General features: G+C 44.4%; 1 protein-coding gene across 1 annotated transcript in view; it reads right to left on the bottom strand.

Annotated features, from left to right (window-relative positions):
- Nucleotides 1–9,749: 9,749 nt before the first annotated feature.
- Nucleotides 9,750–22,488, bottom strand: part of grin2ca (glutamate receptor, ionotropic, N-methyl D-aspartate 2Ca) — a 47,145-nt gene continuing 34,406 nt past the window's right edge. Inside the window, exons 5-13 of the mRNA XM_086133655.1 lie at nt 20,923–21,134; nt 17,712–17,880; nt 16,044–16,197; nt 15,774–15,899; nt 15,147–15,376; nt 14,452–14,612; nt 14,183–14,370; nt 13,878–14,110; nt 9,750–12,182 (exon numbers count right to left, since the gene is read on the bottom strand). Of these exons, the coding sequence (XP_085989781.1) occupies nt 10,614–12,182; nt 13,878–14,110; nt 14,183–14,370; nt 14,452–14,612; nt 15,147–15,376; nt 15,774–15,899; nt 16,044–16,197; nt 17,712–17,880; nt 20,923–21,134 (3,042 nt within the window). The 3' untranslated portion in view covers nt 9,750–10,613. The remainder of the gene's footprint in view (nt 12,183–13,877; nt 14,111–14,182; nt 14,371–14,451; nt 14,613–15,146; nt 15,377–15,773; nt 15,900–16,043; nt 16,198–17,711; nt 17,881–20,922; nt 21,135–22,488) is intronic.

Below are 22,488 nucleotides of genomic sequence, written 5' to 3'. Positions count from 1 at the left end.
GTTTTTTCCCACTAAAAATGCCTTCTATGGATGGTCATTTTTTTCTGCAAAAAACACCTTACAATACATGGTCGTTTTTATCGGCAAAAAACGCCTGACGAGACATGGTCGTTTTTCTTCGGCTAAAAACACCTTACTATATAATATACATGGTCGTTTTTTCCCGCTAAAAACGCCTTCTATGGATGGTCGTTTTTTTTGGCCAAAAACGCCTTACTATACATGGTCGTTTTTTTTTTCGGCCAAAAACGCCTTGCTATACATGGTCGTTTTTTTTCGGCCAAAAACGCCTTACTATACATGGTCATTTTTTTCGGCTAAAAATGCCTTACTATACATGGTCGTTTTTTTCGGCCAAAAACGCCTTACTATACATGGTCGTTTTTTTCGGCTAAAAACGCCTTACTATATACATGGTCGTTTTTTTCGGCCAAAAACGCCTTACTATACATGGTCATTTTTTGAGGGCTAAAAACACCTTGATATACAGTACATGGTCATTTTTTTCAACCAAAAATGCCTTACTATACATGGACGTTTTTTTTCGGCCAAAAACGCCTTACTATATATACATGGTCGTTTTTTTCGGCTAAAAATGCCTTAATATACATGGTCGTTTTTTTTCGGCCAAAAACGCCTTACTATACATGGTCATTTTTTTCGGCTAAAAATGGGCTAAAAACGCCTTACTATACATGGTCGGTTTTTTTTGGGCCAAAAATGCCTAACTATACATGGTCGTTTTTTTTGGATAAAAACGCCTTACTATACATGGTCGTTTTTTTCGGCTAAAAATGCCTTACTATACATGGTCGTTTTTTTCGGCTAAAAATGCCTTACTATACATGGTCTTTTTTTTTCGGCCAAAAACGCCTTACTATACATGGTCGTTTTTTTCGGCTAAAAACGCCTTACTATACATGGTCGCTTTTTTTAACTAAAAATGCCTTACTATACATGGTCGTTTTTTTCGGCCAAAAACGCCTTACTGTACATGGTCGTTTTTTTCGGCTAAAAACGCCTTACTATACATGGTCGTTTTTTTTCGGCCAAAAAAAGCCTTACTATACATGGTCGTTTTTTCCGGCCAAAAACGCCTTACTATACATGGTCGGTTTTTTTCGGCCAAAAACACGTTACTATACATGGTCGTTTTTTTCGGCCAAAAACGCCTTCCTATACATGGTCGTTTTTTTCGGCTAAAAATGGGCTAAAAACGCCTTTATTATACATGGTCGTTTTTTTTCGGCCAAAAATGCTTTACTGTACATGATGATTTTTTTTATAGCCAAAAACGCCTTGAGCGTTTTTATATTTAAAAACGGTCTTAAAGAGGGACAATGTACCATGGTCTTGACCTGCCTGGTAGTTGAATGGTTAGTGTGTTGTAATTGCACTGCTGAGGTGCAGGGTTCGATTCCCTCTTGTTTTTAGGGGGGGGATAAAAACGCCTTACGATACATGGTAATTTGTTTGGGGCTAAAACCCCCTTACTATATATGGTTGTTTTTTTCAGCCTTACAATAAACGGTCGTTTTTTTTTTGGCAAAAAAATGCCTTCCTATACATGGTCGTCTTTTTCAGCCAAAAACGCCTTACTATACATGGTCGTTTTTTTTCAGCCCAAAACACCTTACGATACATGGTCGTTTTTTTTCGGCCCAAAACGCTTTTCTATACATGGTCGTTTTTTTCTTAGAAAAACGCCTGACTAGACATGGTCGTTTTTTTCGGCCCCTAAAGACTGACTATACATGGTCGTTTGTTTTCGGCCCAGAACACCTGACTTTACATGGTCATTTTTTTCGGCCCAAAAAGCCTTCATATACATGGTCGTTTTTTTCGGTAAAAAATGTCTTACGATATACTTGTACATGGTCGTTTTTTTTTGGGCCAAAAACGCCTGACAATAAACGTCGTTTTTATCAGCAAAAAATGCCTTACTATACATGGTCATTTTTTTTCGCCAAAAACGCTTTACTATACATGGTGATTTTTTTTATAGCCAAAAACGCCTTACTATACATGGTCGTTTTTATCAGCAAAAAACGCCTTACTATACATGGTCATTTTTTTGAGGGCTAAAAACACCTTGATATACATGGTCATTTTTTTCAACGAAAAATGCCTTACTATACGCGGTCGTTTTTTTCGGCAAAAAAAACGCCGTACTGTACATCGTCGTTTTTTTTTAGCCAAAAACACCTGACTATACATGGTCGTTTTTTTCCGGCTAAAAACCGCTTTCTATACATGGTCGTTTTTTTTTTTTGTTGTTGTTGTGAAAAAAGCTTTCTTACACTAAAAAATTGTGTAAGAAAATTTTAGCCCTGCGCTCACAAAAAAAAAGGTCTTATAGAGGGAAAATGTATGATGGTCACGACCTGCCTGGTAGTTGAATGGTTAGTGCGTTGGTGTTGCGCTGTGGAGGTGCAAGGTTCGAATCCAGCTCTGTCCTTGCTCTGTGTTCTCAAAAATGTGTCTGGCTGTCCCTTTTCTGATCCTCTTTGCTGCACGATTCGGGCTCACACTCACACCCATCGAAAATATAAAGTGAGTGTTGATCACCTGACTGGTAGTCGAATGGTTAGTGCGTTGTAGTTGCACTGCCGAGGTGCAGGGTTCGATTCGCTCTTGTTTTTGGAATAAAAACGCCTTACTATACATGGTCGTTTTTTTCGGCAAAAAAACGCCTTACTATACATGGTCGTTTTTTTTCAGCCAAAAACACCTTACTGTACATAGTCGTTTTTTTCAGCAAAAAACGCTTGACTATACATGGTAGTTTGTTTGGGGCTAAAAATGCCTGACTATACATGGTCGTTTTTTTCGGCAAAAAAAGCACCTGACTATACATGGTCGTTTTTTCCCCCGCTAAAAAGCCTTCTATTCATGGTCATTTTTTTCAGCCAAAAACGCCTGACTATACATGGTCGTTTTTTTCAGCCCAAAACGCATGACGACACATGATCGTTTTTTTTCGGCACAAAACGCCTTTCTATACATGGTCGTTTTTTTCTTACAAAAACGCCTGACTAGACATGTTCGTTTTTTTCAGACCAAAAAGACTGACCATACATGGTCGTTTTTTTTCGGCCCAAAACGCCTTACTATACATGGTCGTTTTTTTCGACCCAAAAAGCCTTACAATACATGGTCGTTTTTTGAGGGCTAAAAACACCTTGATATACGTGGTCATTTTTTTCAGCCAAAAACGCCTGACTATACATGGTTGTTTTTTTTCCAGCAAAAAACGCCTTACTATACATAGTCATTTTTTTGAGGGCTAACAACACCTTGATATACAGTACATGGTCATTTTTTCAACCAAAAACGCCTTACTATACATGGTCGGGTTTTTTTCAGCCAAAAATGCCTTACTATATATGGTCTTTTTTTTTCGGCCAAAAACTCCTTACTAAACATGGTTGGGGGGTTTTTTCGGCCAAAAACGCTTGAAAATACATGGTAGTTTGTTTGGGGCTAAAAATGCCTTACTATACATGGTCGGTTTTTTTTTTTTGGCCCAAAACGCCTTACATGGTTCTTTTTTTTCCGGCAAAAAACGGCTTACTATACATGGTCATTTTTTTGAGGGCTAAAAACACCTTGATATACTGTACATGGTCATTTTTTTCAACCAAAAATGCCTGACTATACATGGTCGGGTTTTTGAGGGCTAAAAACACCTTGATATACAGTACATGGTCATTTTTTTTTAGCCAAAAACGCCTTACAATACATGTTTGTTTTTATCAGCAAAAAACTTCTTACTATACATGGTTGATTTTTTTTCCGGCAGAAAACGCCTTGCTATACATGGTCATGATTTTTGAGGGCTAAAAACACCTTGATATACATGGTAATTTTTTTCAACCAAAAACGGCTTACTATACATGGTCGTTTTTTTCGGCCCAAAACACCTAACTATACATGGTCGTTTTTTTCAGCCATAAACGCTTTACTATACATGGTGGGGTTTTTTACAGCCAAAAACACCTTACTGTACATGGTCTTTTTTGTTGTTGTTGTGAAAAATGCCTTCCTACACTAAAAAATTACAAAAAAATCATTCCTATCCTTGCGCTCACATTTAAAAAAACGGTCTTATAGAGGGACAATGTATCATGGTCATGACCTGCCTGGTCGTTGAATGGTTTGTGCGTCAGCGTTGCGCTGTGGAGGTGCAAGGTTCGTATCCAGCTCTGTCCTTCCTCTGTCTTCTCAAAAATGTGTCTGGCTGTACCTTTTCTGATCCTCTTTTCTGCACGATTCGGGCTCACACTCACACCTGTGGAAAATATAAAGTGAGTGTTGATCAACTGACTGGTAATCGAATGGTTTGTGCGTTGTAGTTGCAATGCGGAGGTGCAGCGTTCGATTCCATCTCGTTTTTTGGGGGGGATAAAAACCTCTTACTATACATGGTAGTTTGTTTGGTGCTAAAAAACCCTTACTGTACATGGTCGTTTTTTCCCCGCTAAAAACGCCCTCTATGCATGGTCTTTTTTTTCAGCCAAAAACGCCTTTGTATACATGGTCATTTTTTTGGCCCAAAAAGCCTTACTGTACATGGTCGTTTTTTGAGGGCAAAAACACCTTGATATACATCGTCATTTTTTTTCAGCCAAAAACGCCTGGCTATACATTGTCGTTTTTTTTTCAGCTAAAAATGCCTTACAATACATGGTCGTTTTTTTTCGGCAAAAACGCCTTCCTATACATGGTCGTTTTTTTTCGGCCGAAAACACTTTACTCTACATGAAAAGACATTGAAATGCCACCCGAGTTGATTGGTTTCGCATCTAGTCGTTTTTTTTTTCCGCCAAAAAGCCTTACTATACATGATCGTTATTTTCGGCAAAAAACGCCTTACTATACATGGTGGGTTTTTTTCCAGCCAAAAACGCCTTACTATACCTGGTTGTTTTTTTCGGCCTAAAACGCCTTACTATACATTGTCGTATTGTTTCGGCTAAAAACACTTGGTCACATGGTCGTTTTTTTCGGCCCAAAACGGCTTACTATACATGGTCGTTTTTTTTCTTCCAAAAACGCCTGACTAGACATGATCATTTTTTTTTCGGCCCAAAAAGCCTTACTATACATGGTCGTTTTATTTCGGCCAAAAACACTTGGTCACATGGTCGTTTTTTTCGGCCCAAAACGGCTTACTATACATGGTCGTTTTTTTCGGCCAAAAACGCCTTTTTAGACATTGTCATTTTTTTCGGCCCAAAAGGTCTTCCTTTACATGGTTTTTTTTTTTTAGGCCCAAAACGCCTTACGATACATGATCGGGTTTTTTTTGGCCCAAAATGGCTCACGATACGTAGTTGTTTTTTTCGGCGAAAAACGCCTTACGACATGGTCGTTTTTTTCGGTCAAAAACGGCTTGCTACATGGTCGTTTTTTACGGTCCAAAACGCCTTACTATAAATGGTCAGTTTTTGGGGCTAAAACGCCTTACTAAACATGGTCTTTTTTTGGGGCAAAAAACGCCTTGCATGTCGTTTTTTTTCAGCAAAAAATGCCATGCTCGTTTTTTTTCAGCAAAAAATGCCTTTCTATACGCGGTTGTTTTTATGGGTTAAAAATGCCTTACTATACATGGTCGTTTTTTTTGGGGGGGGGGGGGGGGACCACCTTTCTGTTTTTTTTCCCGACTAAAAATGTCTTACCATACATGATCATTTTAATTTGGCTAAAAACGCCTTCCTTTACACGACCGTTTTTTTTTCAGCAAAAAAACACCTTATTATCCTTGGTCTGAGTTTTTTCAGTCAAAAATGCCTTACTCGACATGGTCGTTTTTTTTGGGCTAAAATTGTCCTCCTATACATGATCTTTTTTTTCGGCTAATGGCGCCTTATAATACATGGTCGTTTTTTTCGGTTAAAAACGCCTTACCATACATGGTCGGGGGGGGGGGGGGGGGGTTTGGGGCTGAAAACGACTTCCTATACATGGTCGTTTTTTTTGGGCAAAAAACGCCTTACTATATACATGGTAGTTTTTTGAGGGGCTAAAAATGCCTTCCAAGATTCTTCTGATCTGTTCAGCAAGATGTGATTGTGTTTGTGTGATGTCAAGTAGAAGAAACATTGGCCATTTCCTCTGCTCAATTCCAGACAGACAGTAAGGTAACATGCTCTTCATAAAGTTGCACTTGTGTCCAACCACAACATCGTCAACGCGAATATCATGAACAGCGTTGTGAACATCCTTAACATCAACAACGTCATCAAAATCATCGTCAACATCAAAAAAACTACGCCGTTGTCGTCGCCATAACAGACACCATTGACATGTCATTGACGTCATTCTCATAACAGTCACGCGTGATACTGGAGGATGCGCGTTGTTCGTGTGTGTGCATGTGTGCGTGCGTGTGTGCGTGTGTGTGTGTGTGTTGCACAGCCTCCCCCGGGTAATCACTTGGCAAAGGCAGACGCTCAGCAGGGTGTGCACCTTTCGCACTTTGTAACAGCTGGCCTACCTGTCTTTGCATCTGTGTGTGTGTGTGCGTGTTTGAGCGAATGTACCTGAGTGTGTACATAATGTGTCTATGTGCTTGAAGTGATTGATGCTCATGTCGCAATAACGCAGCATGAATGTGTTTTGGATGATCGACTCCACTTGTGTTCCATTCCTATTTCTTTATAATACACGGATTGAATTTGCGAAATGTTTTTTTTTTTTTTGCCTGTGGGCCAGCAGCGGTTGCATCCTGACAGATGGCCTCCGCCTTGGCAGACGCTCAACAAAAGACTTGATGAAGAGTAAAGGGTGAAGAAGAACAACTTCATCATCCAAGAGTCAAACGGGTACAAAAAGTGAGGCCATTAGATGCCTTTAAATGCCGGACCAACGCTCTCAACATTCATCAACGCAAAACGGTAACATCAGGATCACACCTGCTTCATGTTATGACGAGCGTCACACTCTTTGAAGTCAGAGTTAATGGACAAACTCACTAACCAGATTTTCAGGAGTCGTGGAAATGAAAACAAAACAAAATAAAACCCTTTCATGCAGCCTGTAACCTGCTCACAAGATAAGCTGTCCACTGTCGTAACCACTGTCCCTCAAAGGGTTAAAGCAAAATTGCAGAGCTCTTGTATGTTTTCATGCATGGGTGTTTGACTTTTTTTTTTTTTTTTTTGTGGGTCTATTCATGATTGACATCTACCAAATTCCAAAGTTAAACTCACTCTTCGGGCTGAGTTTTCAAATCAGCGATTCATTTGGGCTCGGAACAATGACGCAAAAATGAAGCAATGTGGCAAAAGATGTGAGCGGTTGACTCTTCCTTCACCTTGGCTTGTCCGGCGTCTCATTAGCACGAGAGCGGGAAGATGTGTGCGTAATGACGGGGGTGGGGGGGTGTCGTCCTCCTTTCCTGAGACGAAGGAGGGAGGTGGCAATTAAAACTCGCTGCCCTTGTGGACTCTCACAAAGGAAAAGGGAGATGAGGAGATGATGACGGAAGAAGACCAAGAGACACGTGAAGGTCAACAAGGAGCCACGAAGGAGCCCCCCGATTCTAATCAGCAAACCCCAAAACGATCCGCTAATGATCTCATTCATCTGAAACCAGAAATCAGTTTGTGCATCTTTAAGCATCAGAAGACTTTGTGATTTGGAAAAGATACTTGCAAAATATTCATTTCACACCTGCTCACATTTTATAACAAATTTGAGCGTTTTTAGTCACAGCCCGTTTTTCGGTTCTGCTCGAGCTCCTCTATTAGTTCAGTGGTTCTTAACCTGTTTTCGATCGAACCCCAATAAGACACACGCAACTCAACATGTTAATTCGTTATGACACGCCCGCTTGGCCATCATTAGCTGCAGATGATCACATGAGATTGCTTGTCCAATCAGTGCTGTGGGAAATTTCCGCTTCACAGTCAACTTCCGCTTCGCAGTCACCGTGTGACTGTCGTGATCGTACGTCGTACAAACCCCCCCCCCCCCCCCCAAAAGTATACTTATCTCTTGAAATGTTATTTACTTTTTTCTGTTTTCAATAAATGCTTTTTTTTTAATATCTTGAATTTGTAAAAATATATATTTATTTTTCACTCATGAAGGGTTGGGTGAATGTGCATATTATAAGGTTAAGAACTGCTGGATTAGTTGTTGGTGGTGTCACCTGCCCGCAAAGCCTGAAAGACTTATATTATCCAAGCCAAGACTAGGAAAAAAAATGATCGAAAAGAGTTGAGACTAGCACCTCAGACTAAATGATGGAGAAGACGGGAGGACGCTGTGACTCCAGTGAAACTCGAAAACTTCCTTCTGACTTTGTTTTTAGGCTGAGACTGAAGAGTCGTTAGGGATAAGCCCAGCTGTAGATTTGGAAGAACAAGTTCAAGTTTGACCTGACAAAAAAAGTTTCTAATCGTAACGTTGCTTTGAGTTTCATGGGTTGGAATTAACAAAAATGTTAACTTTGAAAACATATTCCTGGTTGTAAGGTGATTTTTACACAGAATATCCTCCTGAAACCCTTTCCAGTACTGATGGTATATGACAGACGCAACCCCTCCCCCCCCACCCAAACAAAAAAAAAAGATTGCCAAAAAGCGTTCATACCACGTTGCGCGCTGTCCTCTGTGGTTTTGTGCTTCCGTGCACAGAGTTGTCAAGTCCGCAGGCCAGGAAGAGTTCAAGGATCCATCAGAGTTGCGCTCGAGGTGTCCTGACATCACCACAACCCAACTAATGAGGTGCGTGCAATTGTGTGTCTATGTGGGTGTGTAAATGTGGAGCCAAACAGGTGCTTTGATTAAACACATGACTAACACCTTGTCTGCGGGGGGAAGCGTGTCTGGGACACAAAGTTTTAGGGGAAACTTTGCCACCTTAAAAGTTTATCCATCCACCTGAATAACGCTGATCCTAATTAGCGTCACAGGTGAGCTGCCGTCGACTGCTGTTGACTTTGGGCAAGAAGCCAGGTACACCCTGGAGTGGTTGCCAGCCAGTCGCAGGGTATGCTAAAAGCGCCCCTCGAAAGCAAATTGGCAGCCTTTTTGTGTCTTTGGACATTGATGTATGAGGATTTTTTTTGTGGCTCTGCTCATAATAGATACATGCCCCAAATGTCATTCTCTTTAGGGCAGGGGTGTCCAAAGTCGGTCCTCAAGGGCCGCTGTCCTGCCTGTTTTCTAGCTCTCCAAGGAGCAACGCACATGATTCAAATCATCAGGATCATTGTAATGCTGCTTCAGAGCTGGCTGATGAGCTGATCATCTGAATCAGGTGTGTTGCAGCCGGGTGAGCTGGAAAACAGGCAGGACAGTGGCCCACCAGGCCCGGAGCTGGACATGCCTACTATAGGGTAACTGTCGATGAGGGCTGAATATTCAAAATGACCTCAAACTTGCCACTAGCAGAGTTCCTGTGTATTTTTGGCATGGCTTCCTGACAGTTTTTCTTTTGTGGCTCACCTCATGAAATTTGATTACCAGGTATGAATTATGATTTTTTAAGATATACCAGAAGTCTGAAAACATTTGAACTCTTCATTAATGCAACAAAGATCATGACATTTTGCTGATGTAAAGGCTCAGTGGATTGCATGAAATCTGTAGGTAGTTCTCAGTCGTTGCCCTATTTGGATGTCAGCATCTTGCCAAGACTCCTGGGACCTCTTTTTAAGTACACCCCCCCCCCCCAAAACCCCAACAACAAAATGTCTGCATTAGTGAATGTGTGTTCAGGTGGAGAGCGAGGCGGAACAATGACCTTGTTGTTTATTAAAGGGTAGTGTAACATTGGAAATACAGATTACACGTTTTGATATACATTCCCCTTGTGAACGAAAGATTGGTCGCTATAATAGTGATGGCATAAATTTTTAACTTCAAATCATTTTAGAAAAGTAAAACAAATGTGAAGATATATATCTATACACACACACACACACACACACACACACACACACACACACACACACAGTGGTGCCTTGCTTTACAAGTTTAATTTGATTCCTAACTCAATTTGCACACATATTAAATCATTTATCCCCATCGAAATGAATTTAATTGCAATTGATATGTTCCAGGTCTCTCTGAAAACTTTTTTTTCCCTTGTTCAGGGAAATTGGCGACAAGCATTTTTTGAGTGAGATTGGGGACTTGGCGAGTTAGTCTGCGTGTGAGCGTCTGGGCTAAAGTTGTACCTACAGCAGCTCCGAGTAAGTGATCTCATTTTGTATTTTTTTGTTTTGGTATTTGTCTGTTTGTCCTGTTAAAAAAAAAAAAAGCTGAAGGTGCTTTGCAACTGTGGTTTTCTTTACTCACATGCCTGGGCAGTCCAGGAACTGCTGATTTACTTCACCTTTTGTCAAAATCCACAAAGCAATTACTCATAAACTGAAAAACTCAGAAGTGGGATCACCTGTAAGTCAAGGTACCACTGTATGAGCATTTAAAAATGACAGAGGTTAACTTGTTAAATGCTTTGAAAGAGTTTGTTCCTGGTTTGTCCCAGTCATGAGTCAGTGTCTTGTGATTTTATTGCACTGAGAACAGAGAGGTGACCTCTCAAAATACACTGGTGGTGGTCACTTTCATTTGTTTTTTTTTTACATTTTTGCTTCTTCACACCTCTGACTCCAGGCTGGAGACCCTTCCCCAGGGTTTTGGCACAAACGGACTGTTCACCCGGCGCGCCACCAACACCTGCCGGCGTTCCCTGCCCGCCGAAACAGGCTCGTCCCGCTCTGCCCCAAACATGCTGTTCTGGTAGGCCACGGGCCGGGTGGCGGGGTGTTCCGGGCAGTGGGTGGCACACGGGAACAGGTGGTACATGTCTTTGGGGCTGTTGTAGAACTGGGTTGGTGGTGCGATGTACGCCGGTAGGTCCGAGTAGGAGTTCAGGTAGGTGGAGTAGTGTCTGTGCACCAGCGTGGATGAGGACCGGCGGAGGGCGGCGGTGTTCTGCAGGATTGCCTCCCGGTAAGACGGCAGCCGAGTAGAGTCGGCGTACTTGAGTTTCTGCTTGTAAGGGTATGAGCCCATATGGGCCGGGTCCAAGTAGGCAGGCTCGGCGGTCAGTGGATAGCAGGACAGGTTATGGCCCAGGCTGCCATACAGCTTGTGGGCCTTGGCGTTGGCCGGCACCACCACCCGCGGGAACAGGTCGGGCATGTCGTTGCGGGGAGACGTGGAGGTAGATGGTTTGGTCTCATCAACCTGTCGAATGCGCTCGTTGCCCCAGGTGGCTTTAAGGAAAGAGGCTCTGCGGTTGAGTTTATCCTTGCCCAGCAGGGGTACGTCGTCCATCTCGGGTTCGAGGTACGACTTCATGCAAGAGTTGCAGCTGGCGGCCGTACATGGGTAGTGTCCTGGGGCGGCACAAGGGTAGTGTCCTGGGGTAGCATTCGGGGTATGGTTTTTCATCAGCTGGTTGGCTCTGAGTTCAGCCAGGCAGGATCGCGGCTCGTCATAGTTGGCCCTCGATCTCAAGTCAGGGGCGTCGAGCACATAGTTACGCCTCCTGCGGCCCCCACAGTCGGGCGGGTAGCTCAGCTTCCTCCTCAGGGGGGGTTTATGTTCCACGTAGACATTGGGAACCTGGATTTCCCGGTAGGTGATGAATGGGGATGACTGGTGCCGCACGGGGTTCTCCACATAGAGCCGGCCGGTGTGGTGGGGCTGAGTGGTCGAAGTGGGCGATACGTCGGGCATGGCGAGGTGGGGGGTGCTGAGGCTGGAGATGGGGAGGGTCCTCTCCAAGAGGTTGTTGCGGGTGGGAAGCGTGTAGCGTAGCGCTGTGGGCCGGGTGACCACCCGTGGTTTGTCCAAGAGCGGCTGGGCGGCGGCATCCCCATAGTGGCCGGGGAAAGTAGGGGTGCGGCTCCTCACCGGGTAGAGCGAGTGGTTGTTGGTGATGTAGGGCAGGCGGCAGTGCGCCACGTCTGCGGTGGTGGCCACACGAGGTGGGAGGCCAGCCCGGGTGTTGTCGGCCGCACCCCGCCGACTCCAGCTCTCCAGGGTCTTGGTGGCACTGTCCAGGGAGTTCTCCACCCGGGCGGAGGACACCATATCCTTAGCAGTCTTTAGCATCTTTAGCATGTTGGCCTGTGAGTAGCTGCTGGTGACGTCGGGACTTTGAATGCTGCCGTTGCGATCCGTGTGCTCCACGCCACTGAAGCAGCTGTAGATGCCCTACGCACACACACAAACACAAAGTGTTCATGACACCTTGGAGACTAAGAGCCAGAACCCTGCAAAACGGGAGATTTCAGTAATGGTATCCATGTTCACTCAGTGGCACAGCTTCAAGCAAATGGACAGGACTGGACATGACTGGGATAGAACAGGGAAGGACAGAACCAGACAAGATAATTATATTAAATCATATCAGCCCCAGTGTCTGGTTTAGCATGGATAGGATTGGATAGGATAGAGAACAACAGAACAGCACGAGATAGGAAAGGAGAGGATTGTATGGGACAAGAAAGGACTAAACATGACTTGATATGAAAGGCCAGGTAGGACAGGATAGTTAGATGGAGTCAGAACTCGCGTCTTCTGTGACATGGACATGACAGAACTGTATAGGACAGGCCTGGGATAGATCATGAAAGGTTTAGACAGAATTGGATCAGATAGAATCATCCAGTCCTGCTCTCCAACCTGCACTATCTAATCCGATCCAACCTTGTCCTATCCTTTCCCATTCTGTCTGTTCTCCCCAGTCCTATCCGCAAATTCTTTCTCGTTCTTTCCAGGCCTGTCTTGTCCTGCCCAGTCCTGTCCTTCTGTCTTTTCCTGTTCCAACGTGTCTCATCCTGTTCAGCTCGATCCAATCTTAACATGCCCAGTGGTCTCCAATCCTGTCTTGCAGTCATTTTCTGTTTTATCCTATCAAATCGTGTCTTATCCAGTCTGATATGATCTTGTCCCATCCCCTCCTATCCAGCCTTGTCATCTCCAGCCCTATATTATCCAGCCCTTTCTTGTTCTATCCAATCCCTCCTGTCCAATCACCAGTATGTCATATCTTATCCTGTTCAGTCCAATCTTCTTCAGTTGGTTGTCCATGTAACTGGACTGGACTGCTAATGATCAAAGCATGAGAGTTCCATTATCAGACAATTTCAGCATCCATCTTGAGTTGGACAAAATGAGTTATTTGATTTTCCTTGCCATCAAAATATCCTGGAACCTTCCATGAAAGTGACACAGAAAATGAGAAAAACATGGCATCAAGTGCTGATGGTTGCACTTCCTTATACGAGCTCTTTGCCGCCTCGCGCATAAGCTCACACTCGCACACACACACGTACGTCTGTTAATAGGGCAATTTAAATGCAGGTTGCTCCCGGATCACAAGCGCCCGCAATATTTCAGTTCAAGTTATTTTATTGCTTTCATCTGGCTTTACACCACATTGTTTTGTTTTTTTGGGGGAGCTTGTTTGGCCTGTCATCAACAGCACTGCGACACTTTACAAAGCTCAGATGCTAAGACTTAATCACACATTTCATTTTTGCACCGCAAAGGGGAACTATGATACAAAAAGGACTTTTGAATATCGCTGTGAGCGTAAGAAATTAACTCATTCACTGCCGTTGATGGCTACAGAAGTCAAAGGTCTATTCCCTGGGCTGGCAATGAATGAGAGTTGCCACCACCAATGAAAATGCTTTTATTGTCACTATGGGATATTTGCTTGGTTTCCATGTTGGAGGTTTGGCTTCTGCAAGTAGAAGCCACTCTTCTAGTCGCAACGCCCTAGCTCCGCCATGTTAATGGAAATTGTACTCCTGATTGGTCCAGAAGCATATGGAGCTAAGTGTAACTCACTTGAATGAAAAATTTCAGGCTCCAAAAATGGTAATGAGACTACAAACGTACCCTGCTAATGGCCAGGAGGAAGTCGAGGCGTTGGGACTTTCGCAGCGAGTGTCGCAGCTTCCAGTAGAGCAGATGCTCCCAGGCAAACACCAGCAGGCTGAGGCCCATGGCCACCAGCAGCATGTAGAAGACGCCCGCCATGTTGTCGATGTCCAGCTTGCTGCTCATCACCTCCTTCTTCTCATTGCGGCATATGCCCGTCAGCCACACCGTCTGCAGCTTCTGAGTGTCACCTGGCATACGGAACCACACAATCACAACCACAGGCATCAAGATTGGTCAAGCATGAGAAATATTGCCATTACCGTCAGCCAGGAACTGCAGCAGGGCCAGGTCGATGGGCCTCTTCCATCGCGAGTCCTTCTGCAAGGCGATGCCGTAGCCAGTGGTGGCGAAGACTTTGCCGCTGCCGATGGTGACCAGTTTACAGCCCTCGTCTTTTCCCGCCATGTAGTTGAGCACGGCGGCGTCGTAGATGAAGGCGTCCAGCTTCCTGGCGGCGGCAAACGCAAAAAGAACGTGAGTTGGCAGGGGCGCTTGGGGTGGTGTGCAAATCCTCGAGGCGGACACCTACCCAGTCTTGAGGCTGTTGAGGGCATCCTCGACCCCCTTCTGATTGTACTTGACCATGTGTGAGTGCATCTCGGGGTAGTTGCTGCGGATGTTGCGCTCCGTGCTGCCATTGGGCACCGTGCCGAAGCGGAATGGAGGATATTGCTCCTGTGGCTTCTGGAACTGCAACGCGCAAAACGCGTCATTCAGCAATTTTCAAACAAGGCTCAGCTTTTCAACAAGTGGTTTAAAGGAAAATCTAACCTTGATTTGAAACCCTGTAGTAGTTTGAAACCCTACTTTAAAATTCCAAACCACAACCCAGACGTAAAATCCTAATTTGAAGCCCTGACGCTAGACGGTTTCAATATAAAGATATTGAAACCTTAACCCTTTCTTCAAACCCGAACTGAGGTTTGCCACCTTTATTTGAAACCTTAACCCAGTCTTGAAACTCTACTTTGAAAGTTCGTGTTAGACCGTAATTTAAAACCCAACCCTGGCTACAAACTCAAATTTGAAACACTAGCCCAGGGTTGTAACCTTACATTTCAACCCTGGAGCTGGTTTAAAACCCGACTTTGAAACACTAATGCTGGTATTCAACCCTAATTTGACAACCTAACCCTTGTTGAAAACCTTAACCCAGGCATGAAAGCATAGACTCAGGCTGTGACGCAGGCTTGAAACCCTAATTTGAGAGCCTAAGCCTGCTACCTTCTTATCGCTCAGGCCGGACACGGTGTCGATGTACTGCTCCTGGATCATGAAGGCGGCCAAGTTAGCCGTGTAGGACGCCAGGAAGATGACGGCGAAGAAAGCCCACACAAGCACCATGATCTTGCTGGTGGTCCCCTTGGGGTTCTCGATGGGCACCGAGTTGTTGAAGACGATTCCCCACAGAAGCCACACCGACTTGCCGATGGTGAAGGTGGGGCCTCCGGGCTCTGCGGATCATGCGGTCGCATTTCAACCAGGGACCAAGAGCAAATTTGATCCCGTGTACAATTCTTACTTCTACGCACCGTATTAATATTCAAACTGAGCATATTGTGTCACACAGTGTCTTACAATAATATTAACTACACATTTTACGAAAAATGCCTTCTTCATGATGAACCCTGAGGTCTACTACGCCACTGCATTTTAATGTTGTCACGATGGTGGTATTTGGAAAGTATTTTTTGAGGTTGTACTTGGGGTAAAAAAGTATGAAAAACACTCTTTCAAGCCATTTGGCACCAAGATTAAACTCCATTTCTTTTCCATTGATTTCTTATGTGAGCTTGATTACCTGATAGAGAGGAGAAGGAGGAAGAGGAGGAAGGAGGGTGGATGCCTCACCTTTAGCCGAAACCAGGCTGCGGTTGTAGCCCACCGGGCTGCAGTATTCAAAGACGAACACCGTGATGGCGACCACAGTGAGGCACATTACGAACATCATCACCCACACGGCGGGACTGTATGGCTCTGCAGAGCACACCCAAAAGCGACACTCGGTGGTCAAATATTGATTTTGGTTAATAAATGTGTGTGTGTGTGTGTGTGTGTGTCTGTATGAAGCTACGGGGAAACATCATTGAAAAGTCTCCACGAAATGCAATTGTTTCTGACCTAAGAAGGCAGACGGTGAGACGGTGCCGTTGCTCCTGGCCACCATGACGCTGATGCCCGTCTCCACGAACGGCACAGAGAAGTCGATAATCTCTGAGCGTTCTTCGTTGATGGTCAGCGAGCCGATGGCCATGTCGGCACGCTTGTAGAATACCTGTGAGGGGCCCGGGGGGGTTAAAATAAAACAAAAAAACAAAAACAAGATTTTCCTCCTGACATGATGACACTGGTGAACAGCTACCGTATTTTAAACACTATAAGGCGCATCTAAAAGCATTCAATTTTCTCAAGAGCCGACAGTGCGTTTTATAATCTGACGCGCTTTATATATGGATCAATATTCTGATTTCTTGGACGTGGCAATTTAAATGTTCTGTAACGCGCTTTGTTACAGCTGCAGGAGTTGAGAAAGCTCTATGTAAATAAACCTGTATTGTATTGTATTGTATTCCCTTTAGCATAGCTCTATCTAGTGGATCCATAACCCAACCGCAGCCACTATTGTAGTTTCTATTCTATGCGCATTATAATGTGGTCCCCCAATCATATGAAAACAGTTTTGAAATAGGCCATTCATTGAAGGTCTCATGCCTCATCGTGTGGAAAATACGGTAATTTGAAGCCGAGATGGCTTTTTGCGTCCTTAAATTGTTTTTGGTGCAGTTTTCAAAAAAATCTACTTTTTTTACTAGAACATCAGGTTTTTGAGAGATTTTCATTTGTTCCTTTTAAGTTTGATCCATATAAAAGACATGATTATATCTCCAGCATAGAGCATAAGGTCCCTTCGTTTCAGTTACATAAAGTGTCTGCCAGGCAAATGTTACACCCGGGAAGTAGAAAGTAATCGCTGATCATGCGCAACAGTGGAGATAATGTGCAAATACACTAAGTAGTTCCTCTTGAGAGAGAAATCCCCTTTACCAAAGCATGCATGTAAACCTGGTCCTAATTAATATTTTCAACGTTCAACAACAGAACATTATAAAATGAGCCATGAAACTGTGGCTGGTCCAAAATAGATTTGAGGTTAATCAGAGGACCTTGAACTGATGGCTCATGTGTGCTAACCCGCATTTGCCTGAATTTGGATGCGATTGGATATGTCTGAACACAACCACATCCCCAGTGAAGAGGGTGTGCACAAATGTGCAACCACATTATCGCCATTGATTATTTTTACTTGCACGCTCAAAAAGCTGTTATTTATTTTTTTGTTGTCCTGGGTTGCACAGGTTACACGAAAATTAAATTGTTATCTTGGTCATATGTTTTTATTCCATAAAAACCTGACATCTGAACCGGGGTGTGTAGACTTTTACACTTCGGATTTTTTGGGGGGGAACCTATCTGCAGTTATCCACTTAGAAATTTGACTATTTACTTTTGTTACGCTCAGACCAAAGCAATAAAATTTTGGTTCCATTTTGTTGCACATTAGCATCAAGAGTCTTGGCTGAAGTGAATTGAGGAGCTCCATTTAGATCAAAGCAGTGTTGTGACACCACTATGTGTCATATTTGTGCCAAGAAACTATGTTGAAATGAATTGAGGAGTTTTATTTCATAAGTTTTTTTTTTAAATGTTCTCTCCGACTGAACAGAATTTGACATTTAATCATTTAGATTTTTCATTTTGAACAATTGCTAAAATGTAGCGGCGGGTTACCTCTCCAATCATGCCGTTCCAGATGCCACGCACCAGCTTGCCGTGCTTCCCGTTGGTGACGAGGTAGAGGTCGTAGGAGAACTTGATGTTGCGCGACAGCTTCTTGAGGATGTCGATGCAGAATCCCTTGCAGCACAGCTTGGTGTACGGCTCCGTGTGGCCCACGATTCTGCGGCGCAAAAAAAAAAGAAAAGCAAGTCAGTCATGATGAACGATGCTCGTTCCAACCGTGGGGAAATCTTTACTTTGCCATCGATTGATTGCGGCACGTGCGACTCGTGTGAGGTATTGACCTCTGCTACTGCTGCTGCTGGATCTGTCTTTCATCACCTCGAAGTCAGCGCCATTAGCTGACAAATACACATGTTGACTACGCACCCTTTCAACAGTTGCAAACCCTAACCCAGGCTTAAAACCCTACCCCTGCTTCCAAAATTCTAACTCTGGCTTCAAATGGTAATCCCAGTTTGAAATCCTACCCCTGTGGTGAAACCCAGCTTCAAAGCCCTATTTCTGTCTTGAAACCTTTCCTTATGACCCTTTGAACCACTTTTCTGTCACGTTTTGCGAGGTGGCAGCTGGAGGACCCCAAAAAGCAGGGAGGCAGGGATGAGCAGGGTGGCTGACCAAAATGCAAACAGGAATACACTGGAATAACTAACTCAAAACCTCACTCAAATAAAGTCCAGCAAAATCACAAGAAATCAAAGTAGTAAAAACCTAAGACAGAAAACAAAACATGACACGTGCACACAGCAACGATGACCCGACACTGAGTGGTCGTGCCGGGAGTCCTTTGAAACAAACAAACTAATGACACAATGACCAACTGGTGTGCAGCTGCAGGCGCAGCCCTACAGTGCCACCTGCTGGCCACAAACAGAACCATGACACTTTTCCTTGGTTTAAACACGGTCTTGAAAACCCCTTTTTCAAAACCTAACCCTGACTTGAAACTTTAATTTAAAACCCAATTTGAAACCTCAATCTTGAAACCCGACTTTAGAACCCTAAACTTGATGCCCTAACCCTGACTAGAAACCTTACTTCAAAACTCTAATTCTGTCTTGAAACCCTTCCTCCAAAGCTTAACCCTGGCTCGAAACCCTAACCCCAACTTGACACCTTAGTTCTACTTTTTAAAGTTACTCTGAAATCCTAACCCTGTCTTGAAACACTGCATTTTTTTTTCAATACAACCCCCACAGCCAGTTATAGTTAGCACCATGAAATTTAATCGCTATGTCTATCATGAGTCGACTGGCAAAAACAGTCAAGAAACGCTTGTTTGTATGATCCCCACGTCCTCGGAAGCGACTCTACAAACACGGATGCTTTTGGCCGGCGGCCCAAAAACTGCAAGCGTCCTCCCGCTTAGTGCCAGTCCTCCGGAAAAGCCATTTCAGCCTCCGCCACTCTGGCTTTCTCCTTTTTCAAACTCAACACATGGAGATCGCTCCACTGACTCGTCAGCGCCGCTGACTCGTCTGACACAATGTTAACGTTTTCAACCAGGGGAGGAGCACCTTTCATAACCGTCAAGGAACGCGATCCCATTTACGGATAACAAGCCCCACGTTAATGAAGGCTCAATCGTGGGACGCTCTGCTCCCCGGCCGACGGGTCTCGCACCTCTCCATGAGTGATAAGACGCCAAAGGCAGGGGATGAGACTCTTCATCTTACGCACGATGGCACCTTCGCGTACGATAAGAAATCAATTAAGACGAGACATGCTAGCGCACCAGAGCGCTCGCAGTGATTCCAAGCGGTGGTCTCATTGGGACGCTAATTAGCTGACCGTGAAAAGGCTGTTGATCAGACTCCCTGCTGGGGATTTTGTCATCCGTTTGAGGATGTTTATCAGCGTGTAGCCAAACATCACAAATTGTTCCGCAGTCATTAAGAAATGTATTCCTCGTGTTTCCGTTTCCTTGAGCTGAGCGGGTATTAGCAGTTTGGCCTACGAAAGGAGTCTCCTTTATGCTAGCTTTCCATTTGATTGCCTTATAGTCGTGGTCTAATGGGTTTTTCCTTTAAATATTCACTGACCGTAATGATAAGAAGATGTTTGACATACAGTTAGCGCGGACAGAAAGGTGGGGGCATGTAGGCGGATGGTCAGATGCTGTGGCCCATCTTGAACAGATGGCATTTGACTTGACTTTTCAATGAGATGAGGCTGTCAGAGTAGCGGATGTCAAGGGGCAGGTAGGTTACAGAGGATTGGGGCGACAGTGGTAAAGGTTCTGTAACCCGCGCTGTGATACTTGGTAATTGAGGGGTGAGAAACTTGGCATCAGCAGAACGGAGGCGGCGAGTGGAAGAGTGGCGACGGAGATCACTCCGGGGTGTCGGGTCATTCAGAGCTTTGTAGGTTAAGAGGAGGATCTTGTAAATCTGTTTTTTTTCTGCCTAGGACTGGCTCATGGTCGTACAGATTTTTTTTTTTGTGAACAGGCAAACATTCGTCATTGACGACGGGAACTGGGAGGTACCAAATCCGGTGATTCATTTGTGTTGAAATGAAAGCGAGTTGAGTGGGTGAGCAACTGGACAGTTGAGACTTGAACATTGACATTTTTAGAGGACAATGGAAGGGAGACCATGCAGAATGTCTTTGCGCTAGTCAGAGCGGACGCGCGTTAGCTTTTCGGAAGTGAAAGAAAGATGATTTGGTGACGTGTTTTGATTTTTGACTCTTCCAGGTTTTCGTTCATCCAAAGATTTATGTCAGTGAGGCAGTCGCTTAGGGCGGAGAGATTGATTGGTGATGCCTTTGGTTGCGATACGGCTGTGTTTTTTGTTGAGGTACGGTTTGTGTGCGAAGATTTGTTTGCCCATGCGTGATGTCACATCAGTTTATGCTAGCATGTTATTTAGGCTATTTTGTTAGCTGTTGACTCATGTGAAGTTGGTCCGTTGGTGGTGAAAAATATTTGAACACGGTTGTCGATGTATCAAGAGTTCACAATTGTGTACATTCTCAATGGTTGGTGTTGATACTTTATGATCCTCTCAGTTTGAAGTCCTTTTTTTGGGGGGTGGAGGGGTGGGGTCAGAATTATTCACAGATTTGTGCTATTCACTATAAGGTTCAGTCCCATCCATGAAAAGTGGGGACTCACTATAGTCCACCACATGAAAGCTATTGCGCGACTCAGACACAAATTGTTGTTTGGGTGTTTGTTTTGACGCGCTGGTTCACTTACGCCTCCGTCTTGTTGGACTGTCGTCTGCACGGCACCGTGTTGCTGACGCAGGTTCCGGTCACGGGGTCCACGGCCTCCACGATAACAAAAGGCCGCTCCTCCAGCGTGGCCACCGTAAGGTGCCTGTAGTCAGACACGGGCTCCAGGTAGGAACCGTAGCGGGGCCATACCGGGTACCTCATCTGGAGGATGCTCATCTCGTAAGTTCCCACCTGAAACAGAAACATCCGGGTTTGAAACCCTTTTTTCAAACCCTATTTTGGAGCGCTAGCGCGATCTGAAAACCCCAATTTGAAACCTTAAATTCAAATGTGAAACCCTAATCCTAAATTAAAATACTAACGTTATGTATTTTCAATAACCCGAGTGTGCAACCCTTACTTTGGAGTTGAAAAGTTATTCTAATTTCAACTAACCAGACCCTAATTTGAAATTCTCACCCGGTTTTGTAATTCTCATCCAAAAACCTCACTGTCTTGAAACCCCAAACCTGGCTATCGACCCTACTTTGAAACTCCAACCGCGGGTTTAAACACCGGTGCGGCGTAAAAGTAATGTCTCTTTAGAGGAGGCCACATCCAAACAGTTAAAGATGTAATAAATCAGTTTTATGCTGCCTTTTAAAGCACAAATAAAGTGGCGGCACATGTGAGCAATGAGGCCTTTTCGCCCGCAGCGCGTGAGATGAAAGTGCTGAGGATGCGCCCACATAACACTCTTTTATCACAATCTCCCATCTTAATGCAGCCATCCCCAATTACTCCCCCCATACCCCCCTCTCTGGCCCCCACCGTTATCGCTCATCCTTCGCTAGGTTTTGTGCGTCAGGACCTGGCCGCCCGATTGTGGACATTTGAGAGGAAATTGATTTTTGGGTCAGGCCCGACGGAGACGCTCCAATTTTATGCGCCGCGCAACAACCAGTTCGCTAATTCTAATTACCGGCGGTGGGGGAATTGGGCTCACTACGTAAATGAGGTGCAGAATTGAATCCTCGGGCGCCACTCGAGCGGTGCAAAACAATTTTCGAGGGCCCCCTTCATGATCCTAACGCCGGTCAACAATCACTAGCACTTGTCGAAATGCCACAGGAATGAAAAAGTGGCCCATTTTGAAGGAAAAACAAAAAAACTAATTATAATGATAAAATCATAATCTCTTGGCAAAGACAATTGTAATGTGATGATAATTTTTCAAAAACGCTTTCAGGATCTTGACAAGAATAAAGATGCGTTTTGTCAATATAAAAAAAAATTGTAATCTGAAAACAATGACTCCAACACTTTATAAGAACAGAACATGTACCGGGGCTGGCAACTCTCAACAAGCTAAATGAAATCACACACGGCAGCGAAGGGAAAAGAGCGGGCAAACACGCAGTTCTCCCCGGATGTTTGCCGCCTATCACGCCGATCGGCTGCCGCTGTTTTACTCTTGCGGCCCTCAATCGAGTCGGCGGCGAAAAAACACACAGAAATGAGAAGCGAGGCATCCTGGTGTTTTTTTTCCCCCTCAGACACGCATCTCAATCGTCGACGCATCCTTGAAAGGAGAAACCCACGTGAT

Source organism: Hippocampus guttulatus, chromosome 16 (assembly GCF_054856545.1).
Source record: "Hippocampus guttulatus isolate MCC_2025c chromosome 16, RoL_Hgut_1.0, whole genome shotgun sequence".
Classification (NCBI taxonomy): domain Eukaryota; kingdom Metazoa; phylum Chordata; class Actinopteri; order Syngnathiformes; family Syngnathidae; genus Hippocampus; species Hippocampus guttulatus.
This window is presented reverse-complemented; position numbering and strand designations above follow the sequence as displayed.